The sequence below is a fragment of the Castanea sativa genome, chromosome 3 (assembly GCF_040712315.1).
Source record: "Castanea sativa cultivar Marrone di Chiusa Pesio chromosome 3, ASM4071231v1".
NCBI lineage: Eukaryota > Viridiplantae > Streptophyta > Magnoliopsida > Fagales > Fagaceae > Castanea > Castanea sativa.
The window spans coordinates 9,669,908-9,688,398 of NC_134015.1; the positions used below are offsets into that span (position 1 = coordinate 9,669,908).

Sequence of the window (18,491 nt, forward strand, 5' to 3'; positions counted from 1 at the left end):
ACGTGTGGTGGTTCAACATTTGCTCAAACCAATAATTAAAGATAATATTTGTCCCAAGCCACATTTGATACATCATTACTCAATGAAGAGTTAGGTGAAAAACAGTATAAGCATCATTACTGTCAATAAAGGATTATAGGGTTAGAGGGAAAAATGAAGGGATGGGTGGGAGAGAGAGAGAGAGAGAGAGAGAGAGAGAGAGAGAGAGAGGAAAACTGATTGTGCTTTAATTTGGTGCATCTTGCATCATTTCCTGCTACATCATTGAAGAACAGACACAATTGGCCCCCCCAAAAAAAAGACATTGAAGAATAGACACTTGATTGAGATTATGTAATTTAAATATGGGAAGAAGTCCTGTCAAATAGAGATTTTTTTTTTTTCATCTTTTGATTGTATTACAACAATATATAAGAATCACTACTAAAAATTGTACTGCACCCTTGATTGTGAAATATTGAAATCCAAATTATGCATTATAATATAGAATTCAAGCTACAGAATTTATTGAGTAATATTGTTGGATTGAAATATATTGATTCTGAACAAATGCAAAGGGCCTTTCTCTATACATAAGAAAAGAAAAAAACAGAGGACTATTTTGAAATGGCTTTCATGAAGCGATTTAATGAAGAGAAGATGCCCACTGCATTATCGAATAAAGATGGACCTTGCCCTGACTTCTCCTCTACATCTCCATATATTATCTGCATTCATAAGCAAAAAATATTTTAACTTAAAACTGTTTTAACAATCCACTTACACAGGATTTAACAATTCAAATAATAGTAATAATAATATTAGTCCATTGCCATACACAATGTGATAATTAATGTATAGGTAGAATTTTTTTGGTTTAACACATGTTAAACCTGTTCTAATGAGACATTCTAAAAATTTAGTAGCAACCTACCTCAAGATCCTCAGCATCAGGACGACTTATGAGTTCTTTAGCAAGAAGGTATCTATTTGGCCTATCCTTGTCATCGTAGAAGACCTTCCATAATCTTGTAAATGATAAGAAAAAAGATTCAGAAGTGGAGTAATTAGACATTCCCAGCAACATGGGAAATAGGACCAAAAATAAAACTCTTGAGAAGGCCGGCCAGATTTTTGACTTAGCCCCATTTGAGGGTGGGACTGACAAAATCAAGAACTTGGGCTCTGTTCAAACTTCAAAGACTTAATGCTTGAATTTGGTCAACCATTTGACTTTGAATTAGTTTTTGGCCTTCATCTATCATTTTGTGATCACATGAAAGAATCACATAGCAATGCATGGATCATAGCATCTGGTTATTTATAGAGAACCAAATAAAAAGCACAATCTAAACTGTGAAGCCTGTAATCTGTAATTCAAGTCATATCAATTTTATCCTTTTTGAAATATCACCAACAAATAAATTCCCTTGCTTGATTTGATCAATCCTTAATCTAAGAGTTAGAAGATCAGTTTGTATTCAGCTCCCATCTGATTGGTGTCTGGACTTGAAAAAGTTCATGTGCAAGTAACTAGAGTTGCAGTTAGCTAAGCACAGTGTAGTCTGGCAGTAACTAATCACTAAAGGTGCCCATGAGATGTTAGAAAGTCAGTAAGATGCAAAATGGCCCTTACCCTGGATAACACCTAAACAAAGCTCCAGATGGCAGAGGTCTCATTGAGTATACTGTTGTAAAAGTGCTGCACAAAAAAATGATAAGAGTGGGTAATTTGATATGATTATAAACATGTAGACAATTGATACAAAAGTTTAACACAGAGTTTATGTAGTGCTACTGATCCTTTAAAAAATTCAACTTGTCCCTTAAATGGGCTTAACTGAAAGGAAAACTGTGAGATAGTTTAAAATGTAGAGAGAAAGTAAAACATTTTTGTCTATTAAATCGAACAGATGGAAAGGCTTAGTCCATTTATTAGGCTTGCTAACAATTAATTGACTTCAAAAATTAAGGAACAAGCTATTTTGAAATGTAGAGAGAAAGAAAAACATACCGTAAAAAATACCGCCTTAATTTCCGAACATTAAAACCAACTCCAACATCTTCGCTGATGAGACGTGGGTTCCACATGATGAGAGGCCTGGGCTGCCAATATATAATATACTGTGAGAACAAAATTCTTTCTAGCTTGAGGGAGACATAATGAAAACCATTACAGTTTCCTAATGATGGTATTAGACAATCTTTCTGGAAGTACTACTTTTAAGCAAATTCCATCACCATATAATTGAAATATGAGCAACTTAGCTGATGCAATGAAATCAAATATTCCTAGATTACAAGAATAAAAAGATAAATGAAGTAATATTAGATTAGAATACACCCTAAGCCATAATACAAAACAAATACAAAGGTTGGACAAAGTTGTCACCACAATAATCTAAAAGAGTCAAACAAACTACATAGAAAATCGCAGTTGCTACAGTTTGAGCACAAACAATTCATTTTATCTGATGTTCATAATCAGAAATCATCAAAGACACATATGGATAGGACCGTTCAGTTTATCACTGTTAGAAGCCATGACATGAAAAATTGTTTGTTGTATACATATGTGTCAGCAAAATTTAATCCAGATATTACCAATCTAGAATTGTTTATACATGAGGATCATGCTAATAACAGAAATGAGGTGTATGGTGACCACCACTTCTAATAAAGGACTGAGGAGATCAAATCAGTACCGGGTCATCTGAGAGGTCAGATGCAATTCTCTCTACATATTCCAACATCTGGTAGTCAGGAACAACCATAACCACAATTTCATCTTCACTTTCTACAGGCTTCCTATCACTTAAGCTGGATAAAATGAGACAAAATATTGCATGGCTGAGTCATGAAGTTCAATTAATCAATAATCAAGTAATTCAGTGGAATTTCATAAGTACAATTTTCAGCACAAAAATTAATAGAAGGAGAAATATGAACAACAAAGTGCCAGATTTGTTTGGAAAAAGATAGCTAGCCAGGCTACCAATCATGCTCAAAGGAATTTCAATAGGGAGGTCAACATTACCTGGCAAATCCAAAAGTGGCATCTTTCCACCGGTATTTTAGAAGTGCAGCAGCACCAGCATCTGGAAATATGGCTTTAATTCTCTACAAATTAAATTTATAGAACCAAGCAACTGAGATCACAATTATTAAATAGTAGAACTAAAATTACATAAAAGCAATGGAGAATACATTATTAACCAATATAACATTGCGAATTGTAATCAATTCCTTAAGATAGCTTTGCTTACACAAGGAGTGCTACTCTAAATATAGAAGCATCACCAGTCATATGTCCCTAGGACGAGTGAAACTAGACCGGTTTTTGCTTTTCTTTTTGTTACCTACTGGAATTTCCAACTCCAGAATAAAAGTTAGGTAGATCCTCCTTCACATATTAATTCATTCTCTCATACTCTATGGTTCCAGTAAGTCAATCCCAAACACTAAGTTTCTTAACTTCAAGCAAAACTTTGAAATAACCTGACATCCTGTCTCTTCAATTAGTGTATCCAAGAAAATCCTTGACAGATCCCAGAGCTCAGCTTGTGCACCTTCATCATCTAGAAACTGCAACTGAGGAATTAGGAGCTCAACCTGTAAAAAAATAGCCAAGCTATAAAAACAAAAGAAAAGTGCAGACAAGCAACTGAAGTGGACTAACCAACTGAGCACAAGTTTTTCCATCTCTGCTGTGATTAAACTTCTTTCTCTTTCAAGAGAAATGCTCAAAATTTTAATACTATTTTACATTTCAAAGGTCAAATATTAATCTTTCCCTCAGACAGGTTTAAGATAAATTTTTTGCAACTATTATTTGGAAACAAGGCTTAATTGGTTGATATTTTGGATAAGCCAGTATTAGAACTCAGAAAATGATAAGGTAAAACTTTTAAATTTTTTGCACCTTTAGAGACTATTATTGCATTAATATCTCTATTTAAAACTCCACAATTGCTTTTGATGTTGAGTCTTCAATAGAAAAGAAAAATAGCATCTCACTTGGGCAGGACTGCTTTTTAAAAATTTGAAATATTTCTTTACTTTTCTCTTCATTTGACTCATTTAAGCTTCTAACTGATGGCCATGGAAAAAACCAAAACAAAAGAACTGCTTCCATTTCAAATCAGTAAAACTAAAATTTTGTTGCCACCTACTATGGCTCTCATTCCTCCAGAAGACAGAAATAGGCCACTTGCTTGACTTGATTGCCGGACTGCTCCTTCCAAGTCAGGAGGCAAGCAACTGAAACATAAAATAAATCATTAGTGATTTTCCTTTCACTTATCACCTTCAAGGCAAGAAACAAGAAGTTAAGTAATCCAAAAATTACGATTTATCTACTCTAGTCTCCACTCAACCAAACATTAATAAATAAAAAATTTTAACATAAAGGCTAAGGGCTTTTGCATTATCGATGTTACACTAAACCCAAAACTTTAAAATTATTACCTAGTATAAAGGTGGACAACCTCCTGGGCTAATATTAGGCTAATAGACAAGCTTACCAGTTTGATCATGAACCACTTGAGCTTAGATAAGGTGCTCAGCCTTTCCAAATGCTAATCCTAATTACCACCCAAAGAGATGAAATTATTTCCCACTTTCCTTTATATCCCATTTGATCATTGGACATGTTAAGTAAATTATCACCATAATCTCCAAATTATTACAATAAAGATGAAAATAGACTGGTGTACCAAAATCTGAAATTGACAACCTCTGACTACATATTAAAGACACAAAATGATTATGGTGAGATCAGCGCAATTAATTTCAAATGTCTAATAAACACAACCAAATGGTTTACTTTCTCCAAAGTCCCCACATTTGGCTGTTTATCTAACCATGCATGGTCACTCAACTCTGAGAGAAGGAAACTTGAAACCCAAAAAGAGGCAATACCCAGATAAGCTAAGTAACTGTAAGTGTCTACAAGAAACAAAACCTGTCATCTTCTTCTACTTCTTCTTGAACTGTTTGTGGCTGTGCTGGCAAAGTAGAGGGTGTGACTGCTTCAACTTCAAGACTGTCTAGGGGAGGCTCATCTTGGAACTTGTCAAACTTGGCACATATCCTTGAGCTAGACCCAGCTTTGGTAAGTGAAACTCCATAGTGCCCATTAAGGATAGAGTGAGAAAAAGATAAGGAAAAGTGTGTGGTTGAGGATGAGTTGGGCAGTGAAGCAAAGGAGCAACAGTTGAAGAAACAGCAACTTGAATAATATGAAGAAGCCATGAAGTTTGCTAGAGCTACTCCAAGGCCAAAGCCATAGAACACAACATAAACTAAAACTGGTTTTTTATCAAAATTTTGTTGGTTGTTGTTTGATTTTGACTGTTAATTGTCATGGACAAAAGCTTTGTAGTTTTAGTATGCATTTGGTGTGGTTAGAAGCTGCCACACCTTCATAGCAAGAGGTCCAACAACTATCTGCCACGTCAACAATAGGCACGTGACTTTCACGTGACAATCGCTTTAGTTATTTATTGTTTAGTTCATATACAGGTGAAAATATATTTTGATAACCAAGTTCTATTTCTTTAGATTAATGATGTGATGCAGAAGGGTGTTATGGATAATCTATGGATTTTATTTTTTAATCATTAAATGGTAATTGTTTTGTAGTAGAATACATATTATTTTTTTATTAATTTTTTTCCTTAAACTTTGCGTGAATTTTGTTTTTTTGTTTCTAACATTTATAAAAAAAATTATACTTAAACTATTGAAAATATTTTGCTTATTAATTTTCAATTTCAAAATTTTATTTTTTATTAATAAAATATAGTAAAAAGTTCTTTTCTCATCATTATCTTCATTCCTAAATTGTGAAAAAAATATCTTTAAATAGTTTATAATTGGAAAAAACGAATTCTTTTTAAAATTTATGGATAAAAAGCAAAATATATGTAAGTTCCAGTGAATGGGGGTAAGAGTCGGGATTCAAGTTTTTAAGAAAATGTTTCACATACACATACATATATCTTAGGCTATAGTAAAATTTTATCTTAGATAAAAAAAAATTGTAATTTTATTTTTGCCAAAGGAAGATATTGGGTATTAAATCCCGAAAATTTGTTCAGCACAAAAGTGGTAATTTCATTAGACCAAAAATTCATTGACTATTGTTGTTTAATTGATAGAAAAATATTAATATTAATCCTAAATGTAACAAAAACTCAGATATTTGGACGAAGAAAATTTAAAAATTTTCTCACTCCAAAAATTCAAGTTGTCAATTGCTATAAAAGAAAATTAATAATAATAATAATAATAATAATAATAAATAAAAGAAAAATTAGTAAAAAGATAAGAATATTATTGTTGACTCATTGAGTAAAAAAAGAGGGAAAAAAATCATTATTTTTTTTCCTTAATTAAAAAAGGATAGCAGAGGAACAAAAACATTAATGTGATATGGATAGGATCATAGGACCATTTAAGTGGTGGATCGAATCGGGTGTCCAGTAAACCATTGGGTCGCCCCGCTTACCCAAATATTTCAAAAAATACATAGTACATATATATAAATGGAAAAAAGGCAAGCAACGCTCCAGAAAGAAAATTGATATATATAATATAGCCGTTAGAAACAACAGCTATTTCAAGATTTCAATCGGACGGCTCACATTCTTCACGATTCAAACTTCAATTCAATCAAAACCCTCCTTTTCTCTTTACCTCTCAAAACTCACACACAAAACACACACACTCTCTCTCTCTCTCTCTCAGATCTTCGCGTTCTCTCTCTCTCTCTCTCTTTGAAATTCATAATTTTTGCTCTGAGTTCAAAGCCATGGAAGGTACTCGCTCTCTCTCTCTCTCTCTCTCTCTCTCGCTTTCGTTTTCTTGATCCAACGGTTCGATTTACAAGAAATCGTTTCTGTTTTTCTTTGATTTTTCCAGATCGGACGGTAGAAATTCTCTCAGAAAACTGTGAACGCTTCGATCCAAATCGCGATTTGAAGCCTTCGTCTCCCTCTGCTTCAGGTTCACATTTTCACTAAATTTTTCGCTTTCGTTTTCGTTTCCTTGTTCTTAACTTCCAAGAAAATTTAAATTTCTGCTTTTGTTTTTGTTTTTTTTTTTTTCTTTTCTTTTCTCCATTTCAAGAAAACATCGCTTTGAGATTTTATGTTTTTTTTTTTTTTGGTTTCAGTTCAAACCCTAGAGGATTCAACTATTCACTCAGGTTCGTGTTTCTTTGATTTCGTTGTAATAAAGTGTAAATTTTGTGGTTCAATTCTGTTGTGACAAAGATTAGGGTTCTTATTTATTCATTTAATTTTGCATTCCTTTTTAATTGAAGATTGTGAAAAAAAAAAAAAAGATTTATAAGAAAGTGTAGAATTGAGGTGTTTTGGATTTTCTTTGTTGATTAGGTTTTCTTTTTCTTTTTCTTTTTTGTTTCAATTCTGTTTTCCAATTTGTTTTCTTTGAAGATTTAGTAAACTAAAGTGTTATATTTTGAGGTCCAATTCTATTTCAGAGCAAACCCTAGAAACCCCAACTTGTGACTAGGTTTTAGGGTTTTTTCTTTGCTTTTATAATCTTTTGTCTCTTTAATTCAACAATATGAATCAGCATTAAAAAAATAGATGAAATTCACGAAAATGTATAATTGAAGTGTTAAATCTATATAGTGCTTTTATTGGATTATCTAAACCTTCCTTTTGTTAGCTGAGAAAATTTGGAAAGAAAAGTCCCTATATCAGTTTTTTCACTGCAGTTTTGTGTCCTGAAAGTGAAGATATCACCAATTGTTTGTGTTAGATAAAGTCATTTTACTTTTGTAACGTGTCTTACTGATTCTGAGGTCTTTGAAATATTGCTTCAGAACAAATCGAGGAAAATACTGATATGATAGATGAGAATAGTTTGTCAAGTGGAATCCAAGAAACTACTCCAGACCAGGGCCACACCCTTCCGATATTGCAAAAAATAATTGATTTGAGCACCAAAGTTCAGGTAAATTTTGGGTATATAGCCTCATTCGTCACTTAGTTGATGGGTAGACTCAGAATAGAAAGTTGATAGAGATTTTGATTCATTATTATTTTTCTATGTTGTTTTCCTACTATGACAAACTCAGTCAAGTCAACTGCACATTAGGGCCTGGTAAAGTTTGAGGGTTTTTTTTTTGGTTCCCTTATAACATTAGCTTCCGTTCTTCGTGTGTCAGAATCTGAAGAAAGAGCACACTGTCCTATCTGATCAAGTGAAGCAAACTACAGATTCCTTCCCTGGCCCTGAAGTTGTGAACACTCTTCAGCTTCTCAGTGAGTGTCCAACGCTGATTTGTGAAATCTTATCCCCCCCCCCTGACCCACCCCGGTCCTTTTTCAATTTAATTGTAATTTATTGTGTTGTTTTTTGTGGTACATTAGATACTGAACATGAACTTCTAAAGAAGAAGTACCTTCAAGAGTCATCTGAACGTAAGAGGCTTTACAATGAAGTGATTGAGCTGAAAGGCAATATCAGGGTCTTCTGCAGATGTAGACCTTTAAACCAAAATGAAATTACCAGTGGGTCTACTTCTATAGTTGATTTAGACTCATCTCAAGATAATGAGCTGCAGGTCATTTGCTCTGACTCTTCCAAAAAGCAATTTAAGTTTGACCATGTGTTTAGGCCTGAAGACAACCAAGGTACCTTATAACTTGTGACTGATTCCTTTGCTACAAATAATCACCTGGAAAGATCAGTCGATAGATTTTAATGGTTGAAAGATTTTAATTCTGGATTTTTATCTCGCAGAGGCTGTTTTCACTCAAACTAAGCCCATTGTGACTTCCGTGCTGGATGGGTATAATGTCTGCATATTTGCCTACGGACAAACTGGAACAGGGAAGACATTTACAATGGAGGGAACACCTGAAAATAGGGGAGTCAACTATAGAACTCTGGAGGAGTTGTTTCGAATTTCTGATGAGAGAGGTGGCATTATGAGATATGAATTGTTTGTTAGCATGTTGGAGGTTTACAATGAGAAGATTCGGGACCTATTGATTGATAACTCCAGCCAACCTGCAAAGAAGTGAGTTCTTTTCAGCTTTATATTCTTTATTGACTAGGCCCCGCAACACTACAAATATTTATTTGAATCAGACCTTCACTTACCATTAAATTGATTTGTTTTTTTTAAGTGGTACTACCAAATAACATATTGCATTACTAAATGAAAAAGATATTATTAAGAAAAGTGTACAATTATGACCACAACAATGAACCTGGAGGTGATTGATATGCTGGCAGGCAATTGGGCCAGAAGCCGGATGTGATAATTATCACTAATGCTTGATTCACAGCCATCTGTTTATATTGATTGAGCTAACACAACTAAACTTCCTTTGCTTGAGATCTTCTGCTATTATCATCCCCACCCTTCCCCCCAAAGGGGGGCTTCTGTTTATTTGGAGGAGCTATCAAGATATTTCAATAGTTCAGTGCTAACATTATTGGATATTTGCAATCTGAATTTAAGCATAGGATGAATTCAGAAGAGGCTGTAAAATAATATTTAATTTTATGTGGATGCAGGTTGGAGATAAAACAAGCAGCAGAGGGAACACAAGAAGTCCCGGGACTTGTTGAAGCTCATGTTTATAGTACTGAGGATGTTTGGGAACTGATGAAGTCTGGAAGTCGAGCTAGATCTGTGGGATCCACCAATGCGAATGAGCTCAGCAGCCGTTCTCACTGGTAACTTTTGTACACTTAGCTAATCCTCATTTTCTGTTACTTGTTTTGCATCTGTCAACAAATTCAAATAATAATAAAAATGAGATAAGAAATATATTCCTTGTGTATTGTGGTAACAACCAAAAGTTTCTTCTCCTGTAGCTTGTTGCGAGTGACTGTTAAGGGGGAAAATTTAATAAATGGACAGAAGATAAGGAGTCACCTATGGCTGGTGGACTTGGCTGGTAGTGAGCGTGTGGGTAGGATTGAAGTTGAAGGTGAAAGATTGAAGGAATCTCAGTTCATTAATAAATCTCTCTCAGCGCTTGGTGATGTCATTTATGCCCTTGCATCTAAAACAGCCCACATTCCTTACAGGTATCTCTCTCTTTCTCTCTCATGCGCGCAAACACACACACACACACACACACATATTATCAGTCTTTTTATTTAATCACAATATCTCATTCTTTTGTTTAAAACCAGGAACTCCAAGCTCACACATATGCTGCAGAGCTCTCTAGGTTAGTATTTTGCATATCATATTAATTTACTATGAGTATATCCTCTAGGATTGGTTTTTCTGTTAATGCTGCGGTCCTGGAATCACCAGGATTGCTGCAGAAGATCTAAGAACTATATTAAATGTCCAACTCTTTCGGAGCTGTGTATTCTGTCTCTTAATGCACATGCTAACTAAAACTGGAATTGCAGGAGGAGATTGCAAAACCCTGATGTTTGTCCAGATCAGCCCAAATTCAGCAGATCTAGGTGAAACACTTTGTTCACTAAATTTTGCCAGTCGAGTCCGTGGAATTGAGAGTGGCCCTGCTCGCAAACAGGCAGATCTTAGCGAGCTTTTCAAGTACAAGCAAATGGTATGTTCAATAAGGCAAGTTTTGTCAAACTTAATTCTTTGTAGTTTTGAAATGCTGCAACTCAGATTTCAAATCAACAGGCAGAAAAGCTCAAGCATGACGAGAAGGAAACAAAGAAATTACAGGATAATTTGCAGTCTTTGCAGTTAAAGCTTTCTGCCAGGGAACATATCTGCCGAAATCTTCAGGAGAAGGTATTATAAAGTTTCTGATTTTACCTAAAACACCAGTCAATATCTGGTTTCTTGTTAATCCTACTGGTTAAACAAGTAACTGATTTTCAACAGGTTCGAGACCTTGAGAACCAACTAGCAGAGGAAAGGAAAACCAGACTAAAACATGAAAGTAGAGCTTTTGCTGCTGCTACTGTGCAACCCTCAGGATTTTCATCTCTAAAACAAGCAGCACTGAAGACCATAACAGAGAAGAAGCCGCCTTTGGCTCCTTCAAAAGTGAGGTTGCCATTGCGGAGAATTTCCAATTTCCTTCCCCCACCATCTCCTGTTCAGCCTCGAAAAGCTGGAACCGCCAATCCTCTCATCGCAGCTTCGGCAGGTGGCAAAGAAAATATTCCCAAAACAACGATGGCAGCAACAAACTCAAAAAACCTTATGAAACCAAGACGGTTTTCTGTTGCTGTCAGACCACTTCCTTCAACAACAACAACACAGGCAATTCAGCCTAGGAGAAGGGTCTCCATTGCCACCATCCGTCCTGAATCCAACACTTATATGACAACGCCACTCCACAGCTCTGCCTCTCGATTCAAAAATGGCACTGCAATGGGCCGGCAGTCATTTGTGAGAGACCCACGGAAGGCACGGTACTCACGGTTGTTCTCTCCAATGCCAGAGTTGAGGACAGCAGGAGAGACAACGCCAACTGCTGCCATGAGGAGCAGTAGTAAGTTCATGGGGAGTCCTCCAACACAGGCTGGTTCATGGAAGTCAAAGCATCCAACAGTTGTTGCACTACAACGGAAACCATTAGTGTGGAGTCCACTCAAGTTGAGAGGCATGAAAAATAACAGGAGGCCATCATTGTTGCCCTCTCTCTAACACTGAGATTCAATGAGCCATGTTTTAACAGTCTATATTGTCAAACGCCTTGTAACCATTGTTCCCCAATTTTTTTTTTTTTTTGTTCTTTTGGGATATTATTGCAATTGTATGCTTCTTGCTTACTAGAATCAGTCAATTCTACGAGATTGGGATGCATTTGCTTTGTTTCTTTGTGTATAATTCCCAATTGGGTAACATTTGGAAAGAGAATAAAATCTTCTATCCAGATATTAGGAAAGTACAGTAGTACTCTTTAATATATACGAGTGCCTGTTTATGTTTGATGTCCTCTGCTGAGATTTATCTAATGCCTTTACAAGTGCATGGCATTGCTTCAAGAAGTGTTTATTTTATTTTATTGCAGAGTAGGTAAAAAAGCCCCTCAGCCATCAAACACTACCAAAGATGATGGTTTACTTCTTTCTTCCTTTACATGTAGCAAGTTTTATCAAAGGAATCTTTTCGATTTAAATAAATTTGGTCTTCGACATAAGCAATACTTTCAAGTCGACAACAAAAGTGAAGAAAACTATTATAATGCCTTCATTAGCTTTGACAATATCCATAATCAGTTGACAAATTGGATAGCACAAAAGACTTGTCAATATGGATATCACAAAGATGGCCACCTTGCATGTGTTTCAATACTACAAACTGAACCTAGTTAAACTGGCATTAAAAGTTTAGTTGCAAGTCTTTCATTATCACAAAGATGTATCTTTCAATATGACAGTTATATGATAAGTGCGCCTTCTTATATAGGATGAACTCTTCCTCAAGCTTGAGGTCTAATTTTTTTCCTAGTAGGACCCTCATTGACTTCAGCTTTACTGACTAAACAAACTTGTTTCCTTCAAATCCATGTTGTTACTAGCATTTTTCACTGCAGAATTAACCAATTTCAGAATTGGATCACATGCTCGGCAAGGCATGAGTTCTAGTATCGTAAGTGTTTCCTCATAGGAATGTCCGCGAATCTGATCAATTACTCTCCGCGCTCTGTTTATGGACATACGTATGTATCGACCAGTTGCATAGCTTCTGCATAAGGGTTCTGCTTTCCCTTCTCCATCACCATGCTTGTAGCATTAAATAAGTATATGTAACTTTTTTATTCAGAAGGGAATCATCATCTGAAACTAATTTCTCTGTTTCATTTCCATTAAATTATCTAACTAGATTTATCATACTCAACAGCATGAATAGCTAAGAGTAAGATATGAACATACTGAAAAAATGTGAGTCATTAATATATATATATATATATATAACAGCATGAATATCTAAGAATAACAATTCTTTGTCCCAACATCAAGAAGCTACATGTGTAAAAAAACAAGCTCTCTTAATTGTGTTGATTTAGTTCCTCAAATTTCAAAATCAATCATGTCTTCCTTCAGTCTCTTTTCCATATAAAATTTAATTAAATCAATAGTTGAAACTTCAAATTGACTTAATTTTGAAATTTTTACACTTTCTATAATAACCCTTTTAACATATGCTCCACTAGCCACATCCATTAGTAATTTAAAAATTGAGAGAGTAAATTAACACAATTAATATTTAAGGGACCAAATTCAATTTACACTATAATTGGATGAACAAAATGGTAATTTAACCTTATATTATACAGTATGTATAATGTTCAGATGCTAAGTTCCACTTCGGCAAACCCTAGTATTTTTATTTGGTCGTATTAGACCTTAAACTTTAGAAACGATAATCTAAACCAAGAAATCTAAATATTAAACTACTAACAAAGCAACTTATATAAAAATAATAAAATAAAATAATGAGAGTAAAATTTTGATTGGTGTCTATTATTTTTTGTGGATTCTCCACGTTAGATAGAGAAACTTTGAGAGAGCGAGAGATCGTAAAAGAATCAAAAATAAGTTTTCTATTAATGGTTTTTAACATACATGAGCAAAGTATTTTAATTATCATGACTTATAAAAGTAAGTGTTTTAAAATAGTAAAACTAAAAAACCAGGGTCTAATTTGTCATAAGATTTTAAAAAAAAAATTATCATAAGAGACAAATTTTATGTTTTTTTTTTTCTGGAATTTCTCCACAAAAAATAAAAAAAAAAAGGTAAAGAAGAAAAGAAAATTCCAGATAGGATTGAACAGAGTTGATGCTAATGTACAGATACAAACCAAACCAATAATTTTAGCCGAAACCAAAAGATCAAAAGCAAGTCTTAGTTCCTTAGTAAATCAGCTTATTGAGTTTCGATAAGTTAAATAAAATTATAAGTGTGTTGAAAATAGTGAAGTTTTAAAAAGTTGTAGAGAATAAGTTTCAATTTCAATTACCTCTACCAGTAAAATCTCTTAGTATGTCATCTCAAATCTCTTGCTTAGTAACAAGAGATTTGAGATGCGAGAGTAATATTAGGACCATAACTTGCTCACATAGCAAGTTGTAAGTGATAGAGTTATGGGCTAACATGGACTCACAACTTTTACTCCACCACTCACAACTTGTCATATGAGCAAGTTATGACAAAAGTTGTGATCCTAGCATTATTTAAGATTTAAAGGTCAAATCTTGTTTATTCTAAAAATTAATCAGTGTTTTAATTTGATGATAAAGAGTAATTATCATGGACCATTGAATCGAACATCATAGCTTGAAATTCTATTATATAATTACCCAATTAGCTCTACCAGTAAAATCTCTTGTTATTAAGCAAGAGATTTGAGATGCGAGAGTAATATTAGGACCACAACTTGCTTACATGGCAAGTTGTGAGTGATAGAGTTATGGGCTAACATGGACTCACAACTTTTACTCTACCACTCACAACTTGCCATATGAGCAAGTTATGGCAAAAATTGTGATCCTAGCATTACTTGAGATTTAAAGGTCAAATCTTGTTTATTCTAAAAATTAATCAGTGTTTTAATTTGATGATAAATAGTAATTATCATGGACTATTGAGTCGAACATCATAACTTGAAATTCTATTATATAATTACCCAAAAAAAAAAACTGTAAACAAGCTTTAGATAAAATGAGGAAGCTTTAACAAACTAAGCTAAGATTGATCTAGTTTATTTTCCTAGGGCCTAGGATACATTGCATGTGAAGATGTTAAAATCTTAAAAGGTTGACTGTTGGACATGGGGTCCAGCCTAGAGGGTCTACATTTTCTTTAATCCCAACTATAGTTCGGTTAGTCGGGCTCACATGGTGTACTTTACATTTTACAGCCTATGCCCACCAACTAGGCCCATTGAACAATATCTCTATGTTATAAACACGGATCTTTCTTTTTTATTTTAAAAAACAAAAAGAAAAGAAACAAAAAGACAAAAAGAGTAGATACCTGCTTAAGTTGAAATTAGAAAGTAGCCGTTAGGTGCATACGTTTTCATAGGCAGGATAGAATCGACCGTTGAAACCAAAAAGATCCGTTACCAAAAAGCTCATGTTCAAGCCAAACCCGTTTGAGTTTGACTTAGTCACTTTGGAGAGGAACTAAAAAGAAAAGGGTTTGAGAGAGACAGAGAGAGAGAGAGAGAAACTCAAAGTGCTAAATTTTCAATCTTTGGCTCATGAGTATTTAGAGAAAGAAAGAGAGACTGTGTGTGTGTGTGTGTGTGTGAGAGAGAGAGAGAGAGAGATCTTTGAGACCCACTTGGGGCTTTCTTCTTTACTGCGAAAATGGTTGCAAGAACCCCACAAAAACTGAAGAAAATGGTAGCACCTATCAATCCGGTCCTACTCAGAGAAACTGTAAAGAAGGTAAACTATATTATTTTTTTCTGATAGAACAGAAAAAACAAATAGAATTTCTTTTTGGTTCCTAGGAAAATCAAGGCAAAGACAAGAAAAATCCAATCTTGGGTCGTAATTCTTCAGTTAGCTAGGATTCAGATCAGTAGAAATTTCGACTTCATTACACCAATATTAGCTTAGAAGTTATGGGTTTCTATGTTGCTTTTCATTTCCTTCATTATCTCAGCAGCCAATCATCTTTTAAACTTGTGGGTTTTTGTGTTTCTTTTCATTTTCTCAGCAGCGAATGATCTTTCATTGTCATGGGTGTTTTTTTTCTTTTCTTTTCTTTTCTTTTTTTTTTTCTGCAACCAATCAACTTTTAAACTAATGGGTTTCTGGGTTTATTTTTCATTTCCTTAATTTTCTTAGCAGCCAATCATCTTTCAAACTTATGGGTTTGTGTTTTGATGGGTTTGTGAAGGTGGAGAGGTGTATGGCTAGGCTGCAAGAGCTACAGTACACAGTGTCAGGTGGGACAAAGGTGATATCAGGGGTGAGTCTAAGCCCTCGCAGTACCAGGGGTTATCTGAGGACCAGTCTCAGATGCAAGCAAGAGTCTGCAAGGTACACTCGGATCTGGTTTTTTTCGATTTGATTATGTGCAAAATATTAGTTTTTTTTTTTGGCTGTGTTTTCATCATTTTGTTTAAGCAATACTCAAATGTGTTTTCTGTGTGTTTTCTCATTGATTTGAAGGATCAAGAATGCTACCTCTAAGAAATCTCCAGTGGGGAAGTTTCCAGCTCACACAGGAGGTCTCTCTCTCTCTCTCTCTCTCTCTGTGAACAAATAGGAGAAATGGGTTTTTTATTTATTTATTTATTTTTAACTCTCTCCATTTGGTTTATTCTGAACTGAGGAAAAGGAAAAAGAGAATGTATGCTCTTGGGTCCCATTTGTAACAAGAACTCTTGTGATATGATTTCATTTATATGTTATTTAATGTGTTTTTATAAACGATGAGTCTGAAATTCAAAATTGCCACTCTTTTATATGTCTTTTATAAACCAATTGATTAGATTGAGTGACAACTTTATTGTTTTTACAAACAGAGGAGTGGCGTAGAATGTCATTACCAGCAATGCTTGTAGGTGAAACGGTTGGAGAAATTCTACAAGCAAGCCAATTTGCAAGAGAAATAGTAGCAGCAGTTGTTAACAAAACCAAGAAAATCACACTTGATGATCCTAGAACTCCAGTAACTCAACGGAGGAACCAGAGGCCACAACCAGAAAACACAGAACTCAGGACTAGAAGAAAGAGGGAGAAGCAAAACAAATTGCAATTGATTCGATCAGAGTCTGATACACCATCACTTCAAAGGGCTCGTTCACGAATCAACTTCAAAGTTTCACCCCCAAAGATTAGAGAATTGGACAAAGAAAATAGCCGATATTTGGCGAATAGAGTATCCCCCAAGAATAGACCATGGGGTAAAAAGACAGTTCTATTCCCCAACCCTTTGTTCTTGTCTACAGCTTCTGCACAGCAACAGAAGTTTTGCAAGACAAGGTCTCCAGTTATAGCAAGAAACAAACAAACGCCACATAAGTTCTTAATTAAGTCTCCACCAACAGCTTCTTCCAAGTTTCAAGTCAAGATCAAGAGCCCCCCAGTGGTTTCTCTTTCTCCCACTAGGCATACAAGTTTGAGCAAGAAGAAGTCTCCAAAGATGTCAACTGCATCAAAGTTGCGCCGGTCTTTCTCTCCATCAAGACTGGCAACTAGATTGGTGTCTCCATTGAGGAGCAGAAAGGGTGTACAGAAGATTGATGGGCTAATGAGTGGATTGAAGCAGCGTCCAGCTGTGACACCAATGCGATTCTAAACACTGAGAAATATAAAAGGGGGGACTCTTTACCATAGATTGAACCGTTTTGTTTATGATACTTTCTTGTTGTCCATAGTTGATTCTTTTTCTTTGTGGGGATGAGTTTGGTCATTCAAAAGCATTTGTTGATGTACAAGTTTGCAAGGTATCATCAATAATTCATAAATTCTCGTTGTTTATGATACTTTCTTGTTGTCCATAGTTAATTCTTTTTCTTTTGTGGGTTTGAGTTTGGTCATTCATAGCATTTGATGATGTACAAGTTTGCAAGATTTATATTGTCAACTTGCAGTGGAAACTGAAAATTTCTTATGCTCTTATTCTTCATAGTTTTTAACCTTTTAATTGTTTTTATCACTGAGATTCTTTGTGAAAATTTCAAGCCAGATAAATTCTTCGAGGAGGCTTGAAAAACATCAAACCTTCACAAATAATAAAAAATAGTCTTTTAAAAAGTAATGGACAAAGTTTAGTTACAAAACTAGTTGTAGCCTAAGGCTATACAAACTGCTCTAATAAACTGACATGGGTAAAAAATGGCATATGCATTGCACGTGATAGTACTTAAGTAAACTTAATTCAACTAACCAGTTAACTACACCACTTATTAAAAAAAAAAATACTAAAAATCCAGAAAGGCGGAAACCCAAAAACCCAATCCATCTTCTTTGTAACCTAGAAACCCAATCCCTCTCTAATAACTGAACATAAAACTACAGAAGACTAGACTCTAGTGCAAACTTTTTTTCAGGAGCATCAATAGAACCATGGAAAGGGCTATTAAAGGTGCTGACTTGTTTACAAATGAGGGAATGAAATCATATGGATAGAATATTACAATCAGGTGCAGAAGCCAAGAAATTCCCTCTCAAATTGGTTGACCTTTGGGCACGAATTGATCTTCAATCCACATGTAAATTGGAACAAGAACATAGTATGCTGATGCCATGACAGCCAAAATGAAGCGCTAGAGGAACACAAATGGATTTATGGGCTTTCATATGGAATTTTGTTGTCACCATTCTACAACTATTATTATCGAAGGAAGATTGTTTGTGTCGTGGCTTCAGATCAGCCCTGAAATTGTTTCAACATTAGTGCTTATGGTGGTGGAAATAGAAGGAAAGAGACAATGGCACTAAAACCCTAACGATGAAGAATGCCTATGAAGTTTGTTTGTTAAATCCTCCCTCACACGTGGAATTGCTTTCAAGAATTCCAATAAAATTCCAAATCATTATTAAAACAAT

At 34.8% G+C, this 18,491-nt stretch overlaps 3 protein-coding genes across 3 annotated transcripts; 2 read left to right on the plus strand and 1 right to left on the minus strand.

The window, feature by feature from the left end:
* Positions 1 to 447: 447 nt before the first annotated feature.
* Positions 448 to 5,352, minus strand: LOC142627685 (uncharacterized). The gene is made up of 9 exons (XM_075801550.1): positions 4,943 to 5,352; positions 4,152 to 4,239; positions 3,478 to 3,591; positions 3,017 to 3,099; positions 2,685 to 2,799; positions 1,994 to 2,085; positions 1,616 to 1,681; positions 914 to 1,007; positions 448 to 707 (listed from the first exon to the last, which is right to left on the minus strand). The coding sequence occupies exons 1-9, from the start codon at positions 5,230 to 5,232 to the stop codon at positions 597 to 599; spliced, it is 1,053 nt and encodes a 350-aa protein (XP_075657665.1). The 5' UTR covers positions 5,233 to 5,352; the 3' UTR covers positions 448 to 596.
* A 1,353-nt stretch (positions 5,353 to 6,705) lies between these two features.
* Positions 6,706 to 11,871, plus strand: LOC142629707 (kinesin-like protein KIN-14S). Its single transcript, XM_075803749.1, has 13 exons — positions 6,706 to 6,800; positions 6,904 to 6,987; positions 7,157 to 7,189; positions 7,835 to 7,965; positions 8,180 to 8,276; positions 8,385 to 8,648; positions 8,758 to 9,037; positions 9,541 to 9,702; positions 9,844 to 10,059; positions 10,168 to 10,205; positions 10,396 to 10,559; positions 10,640 to 10,753; positions 10,847 to 11,871. The coding sequence occupies exons 1-13, from the start codon at positions 6,794 to 6,796 to the stop codon at positions 11,615 to 11,617; spliced, it is 2,361 nt and encodes a 786-aa protein (XP_075659864.1). The 5' UTR covers positions 6,706 to 6,793; the 3' UTR covers positions 11,618 to 11,871.
* Positions 11,872 to 15,084: 3,213 nt separating this feature from the next.
* LOC142629708 (microtubule-binding protein TANGLED) lies at positions 15,085 to 17,442 on the plus strand. The gene is made up of 4 exons (XM_075803750.1): positions 15,085 to 15,374; positions 15,832 to 15,974; positions 16,107 to 16,165; positions 16,463 to 17,442. The coding sequence occupies exons 1-4, from the start codon at positions 15,294 to 15,296 to the stop codon at positions 17,236 to 17,238; spliced, it is 1,059 nt and encodes a 352-aa protein (XP_075659865.1). The 5' UTR covers positions 15,085 to 15,293; the 3' UTR covers positions 17,239 to 17,442.
* Positions 17,443 to 18,491: the final 1,049 nt, after the last annotated feature.